General features: G+C 36.0%; 1 protein-coding gene across 2 annotated transcripts in view; it reads left to right on the top strand.

Annotated features, from left to right (window-relative positions):
• The first annotated feature begins 1,358 nt into the window (after window positions 1-1,358).
• Window positions 1,359-15,032, top strand: part of LOC131153549 (serine/threonine protein phosphatase 2A regulatory subunit B''beta-like) — a 38,450-nt gene continuing 24,776 nt past the window's right edge. For both annotated transcript variants that reach the window (XM_058105927.1, XM_058105928.1), the window contains exons 1-4: window positions 1,359-1,862; window positions 6,491-6,733; window positions 10,659-10,764; window positions 10,836-10,935. In XM_058105927.1, the coding sequence (XP_057961910.1) occupies window positions 1,713-1,862; window positions 6,491-6,733; window positions 10,659-10,764; window positions 10,836-10,935 (599 nt within the window). In that variant the 5' untranslated portion in view covers window positions 1,359-1,712. The remainder of the gene's footprint in view (window positions 1,863-6,490; window positions 6,734-10,658; window positions 10,765-10,835; window positions 10,936-15,032) is intronic.

The following is a 15,032-nucleotide window of genomic DNA, read 5'->3' as shown; positions in this document are numbered from 1 at the left end:
AACTCATCATAAAATTTCCTTAGGTATCTTATTATATGGTTTCTCTAAGTAAATTAATATCATATGTAAGTCTTTTTTCTTTTTCCTAAACTTTTTAATTAATTTTCTTATAAGATATATAATTTTTATAATAGATCTCTCAGACATAAAATCAAATTGATTTTCTAAGACCTTCGTTTCTAACCTTAATCTTTATTCCACTATCTTTTCCTATAGTTTCACTATATGACTCATAAGTTTAATTTTGCGATAGTTATTACAATTTTGAATATCTCTTTTATTTTTATATATAAGTACTAAAATGCTTTTCCTCCATTTGTCTGACATTTTCGTAGTTTTTTTTTTTTTTTATAATTGTGTTAAATAGACTAGTTAAGTATATAATGTTTTTATCATATAGGCATTTCCAAACTTCAATTGAGATGTTATCTGATCCTATAGTTTTTCCTTTTTTCATCATTTCTAATGCAAACTTAATTTTGCAAACTCTAATTTTATGAATAAATTTCATATTTTTAACATTTTCCTTTTTTGTCAATTCAAAGTTTAAGCTTGATACTTAGTTTTCATTAAATAGCTTAGTGAAGTAACTTCATCGTCTTTATTTTATGTCTTCTTCCTTAATCAAGATAATATCATCCTCACTTTTTGTAAAATAACTTCTATATTTCTTTTTGTGCTCTTCCTTAACCAATACAATATTAACCTCACTTTTTATAATTTAACATTTCCTAGCCCTTACTATTTCTATCTCTAACTCTAGCAAGTTTAAATATCCTCTTTCATTCACATAATGTTTAGTTTGCTGAATGGAATGCAGTAGGAGTAGAGAAATGGGTGAAATTGGAATAAAAATTTGATTAGGAAGCATGATAAAATCAAGAGATAAATTGATTTCATTATATTGTTATGTACCCAACATGTAATTAATATAAAATATTATTAAAATAAGCATTCCCATGGTAGAATTTGAAAATAATTATTTCTTATCCCTTTTGTGTTATATAAATTAATAAAAATTTACATTGTCATTTACTTTATAATCACCTAATGAAGTATAGAGTTTAAATTTTAAATTTATATTTTATATAAATATAAACAAAATATAATATAAAATCATATTAAATTTAATGTAAATTCAAATTACTCAAATTTAAGATTCAAAATACCTACATTTAAATACAATCTTAGAATAATAAATTGTTTACTTAAAAATCAACATTATGGAAAGAGTAAAACATGAACCTAGGAACGTCACACTCCTGTCACGTGACACAGACGAACTCACATACGGCTTTTATTATACATTTATACGTGTCTGCGTCCACATATATATAGACGTGGCCATCGTCTTCAACCATTTTCTCAGCTGTTATTATTCTACAGTCTCTCTCTCTCTCTCTTTCTCTCGCACATCCGCACCCACCCACCCCTATCACCTCTGATTTTTCTCTATCTCGTTCGATTGGACGAAGATCTAGAGCTTGTTCCTCTTCTGCATCTTCAAATCTCAGCTTTTTAATTGCATTTGGTCGACTTTCGTCTTGAATTTGAGGATTGTGCGGATGCCGTTGATTCGGAAGCGTCGACGAATGCTGTTGTGAGCTTAGTTGTTTTTTATAGGGCTTATTGTTTCAGAGATCTGGGGTTTGTTCGCGTGTTTCTCGATTTGATTTGATTTTGTGGATGAGAGATTACGCGATTTGGCTGTGATGAGTGCGGAGATTGTTGAGGATGCGGTGTTTTTTGACACCGAATTGTTGCAGCTTCAGGAAGTCTCGCCTTTGGCGCTCAAATCGAATCCTCGCCTTGCCGAGGAGCTGTTCAAACAGTGGCTTTCACTTCCTGACGCGGGGCGAGTGGTACTTTTCTCAATCCCCTAGTTTGTAATTTTCTCGGTTTGTTTTTATCGTTCAGGTGGATAAAGTATCATTTTTATTGAATTGCATTGTTTTTTGCTTTGTTCATTTTTAAGAATATGTTCGGATTGCGTTGATTTGCCTTATAGGGCGTTTACTTTCCATTTATTGAAATATGTGTCATATTGTACATGTTAATCGTTACTGCCGTTGCCTTCTAACTCGTATTATGTTCCACGGCATTAATTGATTTCAAAATAATTGATAAAAGTTAAAAAAATGTCAATGCTAGATGGGTATTGATGACAATTGTGCTCTAAATTGAAAAAGGTAAGAAGATACCTTGCGCCATATAATTTGATATGTGGTCAGTTCAATTGTGTCATAGCATAGATTGACTTAATTTTGGTTGGATGGTGGTGGTGGTGACCATAGTCGTTGTGGACATGCTAGTGGTATTCGTGGGGATGAAATGGCAGTGGTATGAGGGAGAAACAAAATTTTTGGCTTTCAAAAGCTAATGGCTTTTGCTGATATTATTTCTTTGAAATGGGAGGGAAAATGCTTGATAATAATTACTCTATTGTAGTTTTTTCGAAAGGAAGAAGTGCTTTTTCTGCCTTCTTGGTGGGAAGGTTTGGGGGTGGTTGTGGTCGTGGGGTTCACTGAATAGATATAATGATTTTTTAAGTTAAGTATATCTCATACTTTATTTTCTTATTAAACAAAAACACCACAATCCAATTGTTATTGTTTCCACCTCACTGGCTTAGCCTTAGCACCAACTATTCTGTTGCACTGATCTAAGACTTGCCTCATCAACCGTGCTAACAGCACAAACTTGCACCACTTGCACCCTCCTGTGGTCAATTAACGTCACCATCATACCATGCCATAACCACCAACATCATTGAGCAAGGCCCATAGCATCTGTTAGCACATCACTAGCAACCCTAGTATTTTTCCGTGATCAATTAGTTTCACCATTGCACCAGCAATGCCTGCCAGCACCACCGACAGAAATGTTCAGCATTTTTATACACTGATCCTTTTTTTGCCCAAATACCCTCCATCAATATATGGCAGGCTGGCAGCTAAACTCCTTACCATTTTCCTCTCTATCCCAGTATCCCACTCTTTGTCCTCTTCTTCTTGATTTTATTTTCAGCCCTCAAAAAAAATATTTACAGATGGAGATTACTTTTCCCAGAAAATTCACGGACATGAGAACAGTTATCATTGCAACACAGGTCACCAGCTGTGCAAGCCTCTTCTTCTTCCTGCTGTTGTTTGCCGAGCAGCCAGAGAGAGAGAGAGAGAGAGAGAACCAATCTGTGATTAATAGTTTTGAAAATGCGCCAGCAATTTCTGGCAAGCAGCTGCAATCTATTCCATTGATGCTGACTCAGTAGTGTTGAGTTCCACTATTTTTGGGCAGTTGTTCACCATATTCATGGGTATCCACTGTCATCTCACAATCTATTTGCCAATGTAAATGTAGCAGCCACATATGGTAGCAAGATGGTGAAGATACATGGATCTCTGTGTTCCAAATTGTGGTGAATAGAGAATTTGGGGAAAATGCAGGAATATCCATTGCTGTACACACAGTTACAGCCATCACAGATCACAAACATGGCTGCAATTGGAGTAGAGAACTCCCGAACTGCGACAACAAACCAAGCATGATTCTCCAATTCTTTTTATTTTTTGCCTTCTCCCCATTGTTCTTCATTTCATAAAGCCCATTGTTCATGAAATACACGATAACAAGACAATTCATGAAAGGGCATCGTTCAAAAAGCACCCAGGGCAACCTACGGTGCTGTTTTCCCTGGCTGCCTCCTCTCTCCCTCTTCTTATATTTTTTTAATTTGCGACTGTTCTCATAATTTAATAGAGCAATAGGAAGGTTTTGAGCATCTGAACACATGCCTGAGGGAGGTTTTTGAGCACAAGCTGCTGTGACTCTTGCTGCTGCGATTTTTGTTGCAGCCACCTACCCTGGTTGGCAGCGGCTTTAGCTTTTCCTTCTTCTATCTATTATTTCTTCTTCTTCTTCTTCTCAATATATAACACAGATACAGATATTTTGCAGAGAGAAAAAAATGATCTGAATAGGGTTAGTATCAGGGCTATTTCAACTTTTGAACACGTTTTTTTGGCTCTTTTGTGTTTCATGTGACAGTCAATTGACTTTGGGCCACCATGGGTAGGTTTCAGGGCTGATGAAACAAAGCACAAGCGGATAAATTGTATTCATCCCTTCTCTAAATTTTGATTATATGCCCTCATCGGTTCCCAGGTAAAACATGCTGTTATATGGACTTATCTATATTCGTCCTCAACTGAACCAAAACTAATAATTAGCTTAGCTGTTTTGTCCTTAATAACTGATAAATGGCTTGTCCTATAAGCCTGAAAACAGCAGAATGAAAAATTAATCAATTCAGCAACTTCTGCAGGATGCATATTAAGTTAATTTTTCCAGTACAGCAATCCTCGTGGTATTACCTTGCAGCTCTTACTGCCGGATTAGCAGGTGCAGTAAATAGAACCTTTTAACTGTTATATTGGAGGCAAATGTATGAAGTTGCAATTGGCTGCAATTGATGTACAATTGTCAGAATAATGCAGCAGGCAAAGTTTCAAGGTTTCTAGAGCCCAACTTTCCATGATGTTAGAGATCAATGGTCATAACTGGTTGGTTGTTGACAAAATGATGGTACTATATGCATTATGCAGGACAGATTGTTTTGCAAAGAATGGTTACACTCCTCTGATTTTTCTTGATGGTTTTACACTTTTAAGCTTTGTAATTAAAGTAAATACCAACCAGACACAATTGCTGAAGTACTTTCTTATAGGGACAAACTTGGGATTCAACTTTTGTCTCTTAAGGGACCCTTTGGTTCTTAGTGGCATTGTTTTTCAAAAAGAAAGTTCTACAAATGACTGCAAAATTTCCTTTAGGAAGTGGCAAATTTCATCTATAATTTTTTTATTTGATCTTTCAAAATGGAATATAATATTTCGTTCTTACCGAAGCCTTCTTGGAGGGTTTTGGAAGTTGATCTTCAAGGTGCATTGTGAAGATCATTCCTTGTGAGTCTTATGATTCATTCTCGCTTATATAGGAATGCTAATGGTTCGTTTAAAAGTGGAAAACATTTTTCATTTTTTTGTTTTCCAAAGAATTATAAAAATTTTAGCTTATTTTTTAGTTTTCAACATTAATATTAAAAAAGATAGAAAATAAAGAGTTTCTTTAAATGTTCAAAATAATTTTTTATTTTTTATTGCTAGATTCACAATAATTATGAAAAGGACAACTTGTTTTCCAATTTTCCAAAAATTGTAAGGTAGTATATGGGATCATGGATTTTAGGGCATGAATTTAGATTTATGTGGATTTGGAAGAAACACAATACATAATCCACACAAATTAAGTTTAGGATCCAAATTCCATGCTCCCATACGCAAAATGAGAATTAGAATTCTATACAAATAAGAAAATTTATTTTTGGTATTTTCTATATAAATTTGGAAAATTGGAAAATAAGTTGGCATTTTTGTAGTTATTTGAAAAGTAAATGGAGAATACAACTATTTTCACGAGCAAATAGTGCCAAAATCTTCTATTGTTGTTCATTTAGTTCATACAAATGTTTTAAAAATGAAAAACTAGCTTAATTTTTTGTTATTATTTGAAAAACTAAAATGGAAAATGAGAACTGCTTTCCATAATTTAACAGGCCCTAAATATCTTTGAAAAATGTCCTGGTGCAGTTGTTACTAGCTTGCAATAACAGTTAGGCCATAAAGTTCCTTTATTTTTTTAATGCTTCTTTTTTGTGTTTATATATTTTATCCATAAAAAAATTGAGCAAATTTTAAATGTCTTTCTTGAAAGGGAAGATGAAGGCTTTTATTGTTAGATGGTATTTGAATGCCTGCATTGTGTTTTGCATTGCATTTGGTACAACTCCATAAACTTGCTTAGAGAGAACGTTTGGGTGGATAGCGCAAAATCAGTTTTTTGAATTTTAAGATATGGTTCCTTTTTATTTTTTGACCATCATATATGATATTCTTTGCATTTGTGGGCCAACAATATTCTTGTAAAATATGCCATTTGTGGGGAGTTTACCATGAATTGATATTTGTTCAATTATCTTTGGTTTAAAAAATTAAAGATAGTGTGGGCTATGTTTGTTTTGGTAAAATGCTGAATATTTATTTTAGTTTGTTAATGTGTCTGGAACTGGATCTGAGGAAGATTTGGTTGGGAAGGATGATTTTTCAAATTCACTGATGGTTCTACATAAGTATTGAAGTCTAGTCGCTGTTTTCTATGTCTTTCCAACTGTAGCTAGATTGTTTTATGTGTAATTTTAAATTACGTATGACATAATAATAGATGTGTTGTTCTTATTTGAGAGCAGACATCAGTGACAGGTTCTTTGTAAACTGAAAGGGAAAATTTTATGGTCCCTTAGCATGATGCTGTCCATTGTTATGTGCTCCAGAACCCTTCATCACTGAGCCTGGCTTCCCTTGTCCTAACCTTTTTTTTTTTGCCAATATTTGGAATTCACACTGAAAATATTTCTTTGTTTCTATGAGCATAGGTGAAATCATTGCTTAATGATGCGAAGGCAGGTGTTCAGCTGAATGTCTCTGGGAATTCTTCAAATACAAATTCTGCGGCAGGAAATTCATTGCCATCCATGTTTCCTGCTGGCAGTGCACCGCCGCTGTCACCAAGAAGTACATCTGGGTCTCCACGAATTATGAAGCAGAGGCCGGGTCCTTCTTCTTTAGGTTCTCCTCTGAAATTAGTCAGTGAGCCAGTAAGAGAGTTGATACCTCAGGTTTGTTGAATCTCTGATGTTATTTGTTAATAGCCATAGACACTGTTTTGCTACTTTCCTAACTGGAAATACTGATTTTAATTTTATTTTTGCACAAATGCACTTTTTTTTTTGGGATTGGGGTGGGGGTTGTATTTGGGTTGGAAATGCTAATTTTGTATTTGATTTGCTTACAGTAATTTCTCATGATATCAGAGTGCTGTGGTGAGAGATCATAGGCAAATTAGTATTGAGATTCTTCTGGTTTCTGTAAAGAGCTATATGCAGAGGAGGTTTTAGAATAGGCTGATGATTGAAGGTCTTGATTGGATTCACATTGAGGGTGGTGGTGAGAGAGTGGGGGGCAGCTATTTGGTTGGAGAAACCTTCTGATGTCAAGGAGGTGAAAAAAGCGGTGGTGTTTGAGAAGATGGAGAGGGATAAATCTCCTGGCCCCTCGTGGTGTCTTGATCTTTTTTTAACCTTCTCAAGACAACTGGGAGGTGGTTATGGAAGATGTTATGGGGTTTTCTCCTGAGTTCCTTGGTAATGGAGTGGTTGGGAGAGTGACTTCTACTTGTATTGTGTTTATTCCTAAGAAAAAGGTAGTAGGCTACAGCCAATTTGTCTGGTTCATGATCTTTTTAAAGTTTTGAGTATGGTGTTCTCTAGGAGATTCAGGAAAGGTTTTGGGGTGATACAAATGCCTTCATTAAACCTTCAGGCCTGTTGGACACATGGCCCACTATTTCCAATAGTGTTAATGTTAAGGCCCACAATAAGTGTAAGTAGCTGAACTTATTTGTGCAGATGAATGAAAGATCTAGTCCCTCTAATAAGGTGACTCCTCTTGGTTCGCAGACAGTGGTAACTTAAATCTTCCTAAAAAAAAGTTGCTCTGCAATTGGAGAAGGAATCGGTTACAACCTCTTCAAAAGTGAGGTAAAATGGATCCATGGGGTCTTGATAGGCAGATTTCAGTAAAAAGATAGGAAAGGCTCTAGGAAATCTGAAGATTCAGCTGATGTATTTGCTTCCTTGGTTGAAATTGCGATTTGATGAGATATTGGCTATTGTGCATCCTTCAGTTTTATTGATGTGGCTACAAAGGTTAAGGCAGCTTGCAGGGATGATGTGAGGAACCAGCATAGCGATGAGGGAATTGGCTTGTTATAAAGGGAAGGAGCAGCAAGGTTATTCTCACCGTGCAGTGTTGAAGTTGGACATAAATGGTCAAGAGAGGGATTCAAATGAAAATATTAGTAACGGTAAGGAGAAAAAATTATGGGGAGATATATCAGAGGATGAGAGTGATTAGCTGTGGTGAGTTTGCGTGTGATGACAGTTTGTCATTGGATGAATATTGGGAACACTATGGATATATGTCTGAGTCCTGTTGTATGTGCCTCCATCTCAGCCCATCTCAGATGGAGGGATTAGAGGGAAAATTCCTATTTTTGAGGAAGATGGACTGGGTAAAAAGCAGTTATACAAGGATGGGATTTTGCCTATTCCTTTGGAGGGAATTAATGGGAAAGAAGTAGAAGCCCAACAACTACTGGATAAGATGGGGTGTTATGCCAGTTTGGTCCTGTAGGCTGGAGGAAAGGAAGTTCATTTGGATGGGAGCTCAAGAAAGGTGAAAAATGGCGAATGAGAATTAGAGAACTTGCAGTGTTCAGTGGCATAGGTTTAAAGAGGGTTTTCTTACTTAGGTTTTGTTAGTTCTTTTTTTTTATTTTCTCTTTTTCTTTGCATTTTTATTTTTTTCTTTTGGTTGATTTTTCCTTTTTTAGGATTTCTTGTCCTTTCTTGAGCTGTAATCACTCTTATTTTTCCTTAATATATTTCTTTTTCCGTTAAAAAAACATTTTCATTAATGCTAGATTGATTTCAGATATAGTGTCAATTGCTACTGAGGTGGAAGATGATGCTATGAGAAGGTGAAATAGGGCTACTGTTTTAAATTGGGTTTTATGAAAGTTATGATAGGGTGTGTTGGGATTTCTAGGACAGTGCTAGAGAAGAAGGATTTGGGATTGGTTGGAGGAAGAGTATAAAGGTTTGCACGCATTGTGCAAATATATCAGTAATTGTCAATGGGCAGCCTAGAAATCGGTTTATTGCCTTTTGTGGATTGAGGCAGGGGGATTCGTTTTCTCCTTTTTAGTTTATACACTTGTTGTAGATGTGTTGAGCAGAGAAGGCTTTAAGAGGCTCAGGAGGTCCTGTTATTAAGGGGCGTGAGGTTGGTAGGGATGATGTGGAAGCATCCCATCGTACTATTTTTTTCCTTGGAGGACGTTATGGAATTTTTAAAATTGCTTTCTTTGTTAAAAATTTTAGAGAAAATTTTGGGATTAAGGACTAATATGGCTAAAAGCCTAAAAGTGGTGTTGTAGGGATTAATATGAGTCAAAGTGAGATAGAGTTTACTTCTTTGGTAGGTTGTTTTTTCTTGTCAGGATCATTGACTTACTAAAGTCTTACTTTAAGGGTTAATTTTAAGTTTGTATTGTCTTGGGATCTGGTGTTTGAGATATTGGGTATGATATTAGAAGGCTTGGATATGATATTACTATATTAGAAGGTTGGAGGAGAGCTTACATTTTTTTAGGATGTTTTATCATGCTTATTAGTATTCCTATTTATTTTTTGCCTTGTTTAGAATTGCAGTCAGTGTAGCTAGAGGGTTAGAGAGGATGTCGAGTGATTTCTTATGGCTTTGCATGGGTGATGGTATGTGGGATCATCTTATTTGTTGGGATGTTGTTACGAGACCTAAGTATAAAGGGGTTTTAGACTTGGAAAGTTGGTGCCTAAAAACAATTTTCCTGTGGGAAAATGATCGTGCACTCCCTTTGGCAAATGACTAATAATAGTATGATCTTCACTGCTGCAGTAGGATGTCAGGGGAAATGTTTATGCTACTTGTGTGAGTCCTTGGAAGTTCATATCTCAGATATCTCACTTGTTTTTTCCTTTTAGTAGTTATATGATTGGTAAAGGCAATGCTATTTGTTTTTTGAGAGGATCCTTGGGTTGGAGAAAATTCTGTCAGTTTTCTTTTCCCATCTTTTTAGACTATCCCCTACACATAATGCATCCATTGCTTTTTGTTATTCTTTGGAGGGTGCCTCCTTTTCAAAAGATTTTGATCTCTTTTAGAGTCTTAATGGAATAGAGATTAATGAGTTTGTCCATTTAATGGCAGTTTTGGATTCTTTTGTTCCTCATCTGAGAAGGGTTGCTTGCATTTGTCATAGTAATAATTCCGACAAATTCACTTCTAAATATTTTTTTATGCATTTATTGGAATTCCCTGACCCTTCTCCTTTCTCCTTGGAGAATGTAATTTGAAAGGTCAAAATTCCCTCCAAGATCAAAGCATTTACCTGGACTTTGGTTCTTGACAAAATTAATATTAATGGCTTGCTACAGGTAAGGCAACCTAATAAAGCAATTAGTCTAGATATGTGATGTGCTTAGCTTCTAGCAAGACAAAAGAGCACTTAATTCTTCATTGTCAAGTAGCTAGGCAGCTTTGGAGTAAGCTTTTCACATTTTCCGGTGAGTGTGGGTGACTCCTTAGGCAGTGGATGATTTTTGTGTTGACGAAGTTTTAAGGGTCTGGGAGAAGTACGTTAGAAATTGTTGCATAATTGTGCTTGGTATGCCATTCTTTGGACTGTATGGATGTAGAAGAGTTGTAAGACATACAAATTTCTTACTATATACTTGTTTGGGATAAAGTGGTTTTTCTGGCTTCCCTCGGGTGTTTCTTTGACTGATTTGAAAATAGACTAGGGGACAAGTAATATTACTTTCCTTATAGTTGGTGGGAGACAACTTGTCCTCTAGCTCTTGTACCTTTCTTAATAAATTATTTTTTTCATGTAAAAAGGAACATTGATGGGTACTGATGGTATGCTTACACTACTTGCAGTTTTACTTTCAAAATGGACGTCCACCTCCAAATGAACTAAGAGAACAATGTTTGTTTAGAATTGATCGGTTTTTCTATGGTCATTTTGAGGGACTGCAAATACATGGTAAGACATGCAAATTCTATTTTGTTTTATATATTTAGACTTGGTTTTTAATTGGTCCTTTTCGATGCCAGAATTTAAAACAGTTACAAAGGAAATTTGTAAGCTGCCATCGTTTTTCTCCACTTCTCTTTTCAGAAAGATAGATGTTGAGTGCACTGGGCTTATTACCAGGTATGCCCCTCAAGTCATAATTTTTTGTCTAGTCATAATTCAGAAAATTAGTTCTACGCTGGCTATTTTGTATTTTGGATTCTCCAATGCTCTTAGTTAAATGCATGGTGATAATCTTTAGGTAGCATGCTTAATGCCACTGAGAATTGAAAAATATATGGATAATAGTGATAGTGTCATCTCCACTACATGTATTTGGCCAATTTTGCCTAATTAGCAATCATCAAAGTTGAACTAAACCTTCACTCTCAGTGAGATCCCCGATTTTGCGCTCAAGCTTCAGAAGGTTGTCTGCAAAGCAACCTTCGTTCCGGCTTCTCCAATAACTAGGGGAATAAGAAATTCTCAAATTCATTGGTACCACTGATGATATCTGTTCTTGCATATGATGAGTTTTCATTTATGTTGTTTTGAAATCTACACTTTTTTTTAAATAATGTTGGATCTTGGTTTTTAGTTGAATGCGAAAATAAGAACTTCAAACTTCAACTTTTTTTTTTTTCCCTTTAATTGAAAACTTATTGCTTATGTGTTTTCCCGCCCTTTTTTGGGAGATTCTACTTTGAGCCCATCATGAGATATTATATTCAGGTACATTGAATGGTGTGGACAAGGAATATTTCATATTTGACATTTAATTTAATTAAGATCTTCATGTCTTGCTTATGTCATTTTTTAGGCTATATAATATTTTAATTTTTAATATATTTCGGTCTGACATTATAATATATTGTTTGTAAATGAAGCACATAGAACTTAAGTGTCCAATATTTTGATCTTAAGCGATGTCGTGCATCATCGAAGTATTGTACCTATAATCAAGGACTATGGTCAGTGTTTTAAAAGGCTCTATCGAGGCTCGCCTCAAGGCACAACATGCCTAAAATGCCTTGAGGCTCAATATAAAATACCAAATTCCAAAAAGGCTAATGCATTTTTACAAAAGGCACGCCTTTTGTGCCTTTTTAGTTGAGGCTTACGCATTTTGGTTGTGTGATTCTCAAATAAAAAATTGGTTAAAAAATTTTAACTACATGTTTGTCTAAAAGGAATCTCATAATATGAGTTGATTTCTAGAACTCTTGAACCTCAGTCTTTCCAAAATAACAGAGAGCTGTATATTGGATCTTGAAAATAGTTTGAACTATGTAATAGTATAGTTATCTCTTGTCATGATTTATGTCATGTATTCAAGTTAGCAATTTTTGAATAGCCGACAAGTAGTTTGCAAAGTATATACAATTTTTCTTTCTTACATTATATTTGCGATTTTCTTAATTTTTAAAAAATATATAATTTATTTACTTTTTTTAATATTAAAAATAAATTCTTAAAAAGCTTATGCCCTAACGCCTTAAGGCGTATACCTCACCTTTTAAGGGTTAAAACACCTCGCCCTATGCCTTCACTTTTAAAACATTGACTACAGCATCTACAGCTCAGGCTCAAAACAGGGGTCTTTGTAACTAAATACTAAAATTCAACTCAGAGATAATGGGGAACCTAGCGACAAAGAATTTAGAACTGCAATGCGAGCAGTTTAACTGAAAAAGACTATTTCTTATTATAGGCCTATTAGTTTACTATCAAATGTTATAAAATAATTGCCAAAGTTTTAGCTAATAGGTTGAGTGGGGTGGTTGATAAAATTATTTCTCTGGCCCAAAGTGCTTTTGGGGGGAGACAGATTGTGAATGCCATTTTGTTCGCAAATGAAACTGTTGAGGTCATTAGGAGGAGGAAGAAGAAGGGCTTCATCTTCAAGTTGGATTTCGAAAAGGCTTATGGCAGAGTGAGTTGGAGCTTTCTGGATAAGATTTTTATAAGGAAGGGGTTTGGAGAGAGATGGCGAAGATGGATGAAAGGTTGTATGTCTAACATGTTTTACTCGGTGATGGTAAATGTTGAAGCCACGAGGGGGATTAGACAAGGTGATCGTCTTTCCCTGTTTTCATTTGTTTTAGTAGCATATGTTTTCAGTAGGCTGGTTGGTAGGGCGGTGGATAGAGGTTTAGTGAAAGTTTGGAAGTTGGGAGGGAGGTGATTATGGTCTTAGACCTTCAGTTCGCTGACGATACCATCTTTTTCTTGGAGGAGCACAGGCCTTTTTTTTTTGTGAATATTTTGGGGCTTATCTATATTTTTGAAAGGATTTTGGGGCTTAAGATTAATATGGGGAAGAGTGGTATCACGGCAATTAATGTGCCTGCAGAGTGTGTTAGAGAGTTATCTGTGGAGTTGGGGTGCGTTGAGTTGGATTGGCCATTGTCTTATCTTAGGGGTTCCTTAGGAGGGTACAGGGTCAGTTAGCTTTTGGGACTGAATAGTTGAGAGTGTCCAAGCATCTAGATGGGTGGAAGGGAGCTCTTTTTCTTTAGGAGGTAGGTTCCTCTAATCAAGGCCTGTTTTTCTAGTATCCCCTTCTATTTTCTTTCTATTTTTAAAATTCTAGTGGGCGTTGCTTGCTAGTAAGAGCGAGAGGATTATGAGAGATTTTCTTTGGTCAAGGGTAAGGGGTTTTAGGGATCATTTGGTGAGTTGGGAGGTAATTTGTAGGTCTAAACTGGAGGGAGGTTTTGGGTCTTGGAAATTTGGTGTCTAAAAACATGGCTTTCTTGGCTGAATGGCTTTGGCGGTACCCTTTAGAGGATTCTTCTTTGTGGCATAAAGTTATTAAAATCAAGTTTGAACTTGACGGGGATGGGTGGGATACCAATTTGGGTTCTAGATGCTCTTATGAAAGTCCATGGAATGCTATTTCTCAGGATTACCCTCTCTTTATTCCCCATACTAAATTTGTGTTGTGTAAGGGGTGTAATACTCATTTTTGGATAGACCTTTGGTTGGGGAATATTGTCTTGTCCACCTCTTTTCCTTGCCTATTCCAATTGAGCTCGGGACAAAATGATTCCATTTCCTCTTACCTCATTGATCCGAATGGCCCTTTACCTTCTTGGAATTTTCATTTTAGGATGTCTTTGAACAATAGGGAAATAAATGAGTTATCTTCATTGTTGGTCCTGTTGAATAATTGTTGGATATCTTCGGAAACTGATAGCCGGTTTCGGCTCTTGGATCCCTTGAGGATCTATTCTTGGAAATCTTGTAGTAAATTCTTGGTCACATGAACTTTTCCTTCCCTCTCTGCTATTTGGAAGGCCATAATACCCCCTAAAATCAAAGGTTTTATCTGGTTGGTTGTGTTTAATAGGATAAATACTAATAACTTGCTGCAGATTAGAAGGCCTTTAAGGGTTCTCTCCAAATATATGTGTCCTTTGTTTTAACTGCTGATAATCTACTTTGCATTTTTCTTGCATTGTATTTTTTTTTAATTTGAATTTCTTGCTTTGTAATTTTGCATCGAAAATTTGGAACAAGTTATTCAGTTATTTTGGAGAAAGTTGGGTTTGTCCAGGGACAGTGGAGGAGTTCTTTTGTTTTTTATTACGTCGGGTTCCTCTCATCCCTATCACCACCAGCGGACACTCCCCTTCGGGGCACACAACCTGGCATGCAACCTGGCGGGACTGGCGAGAGAAACTAATCCCATGCCTGCATGCACGGCACCCTCCACACGTGCAGGAATAAATCGCGGATGTGCACTCGAACTGGCAGGGTTTGAACCCTCAACCTCTCTGTCAAGCAGCCTGCAAGAATCCGTCCTTACCACCCGAGCATATGCCCAGGGGCACAGTGGAGTTCTTGGCAATATCTTTTGTTGGTTTTTGGAGGAAGAAGGAAAGAAAAGAGCTATTGATTAGTGCTTTATTTGCAGTAGTTTGGGGTTTATGGGGTATATTTTCAGGGAAGAAATTTGCATTTTTGTTGGTGTGGGAGAACAATCATTTTCTGTATTCTATGTGGTGTGTGTGTAATGGTAATTTCAAGGGGTTATGCTTCTCAGTTATTAAGCAGGACTGGCTTTTTTTTGTTGACTTCTTAGGATGTGCTGATTTCTTTGGGGTGTTCTTTTACTATTTTTGGTTTTCTTATTTTGTTTTACTAAGGGTTTCTGAGAATTTGTTAAGGAGGGTCTCTCCTCCTGATTCTACATTCTTATCCTTTCTAAATGAATTTATTTTGCTATCAAAAAA

The sequence above is a fragment of the Malania oleifera genome, chromosome 4 (genome assembly GCF_029873635.1).
Source record: "Malania oleifera isolate guangnan ecotype guangnan chromosome 4, ASM2987363v1, whole genome shotgun sequence".
Classification (NCBI taxonomy): domain Eukaryota; kingdom Viridiplantae; phylum Streptophyta; class Magnoliopsida; order Santalales; family Ximeniaceae; genus Malania; species Malania oleifera.
Note: the sequence above shows the minus strand (reverse complement) of the source record. Positions and strands in the feature narration are given on the sequence as shown.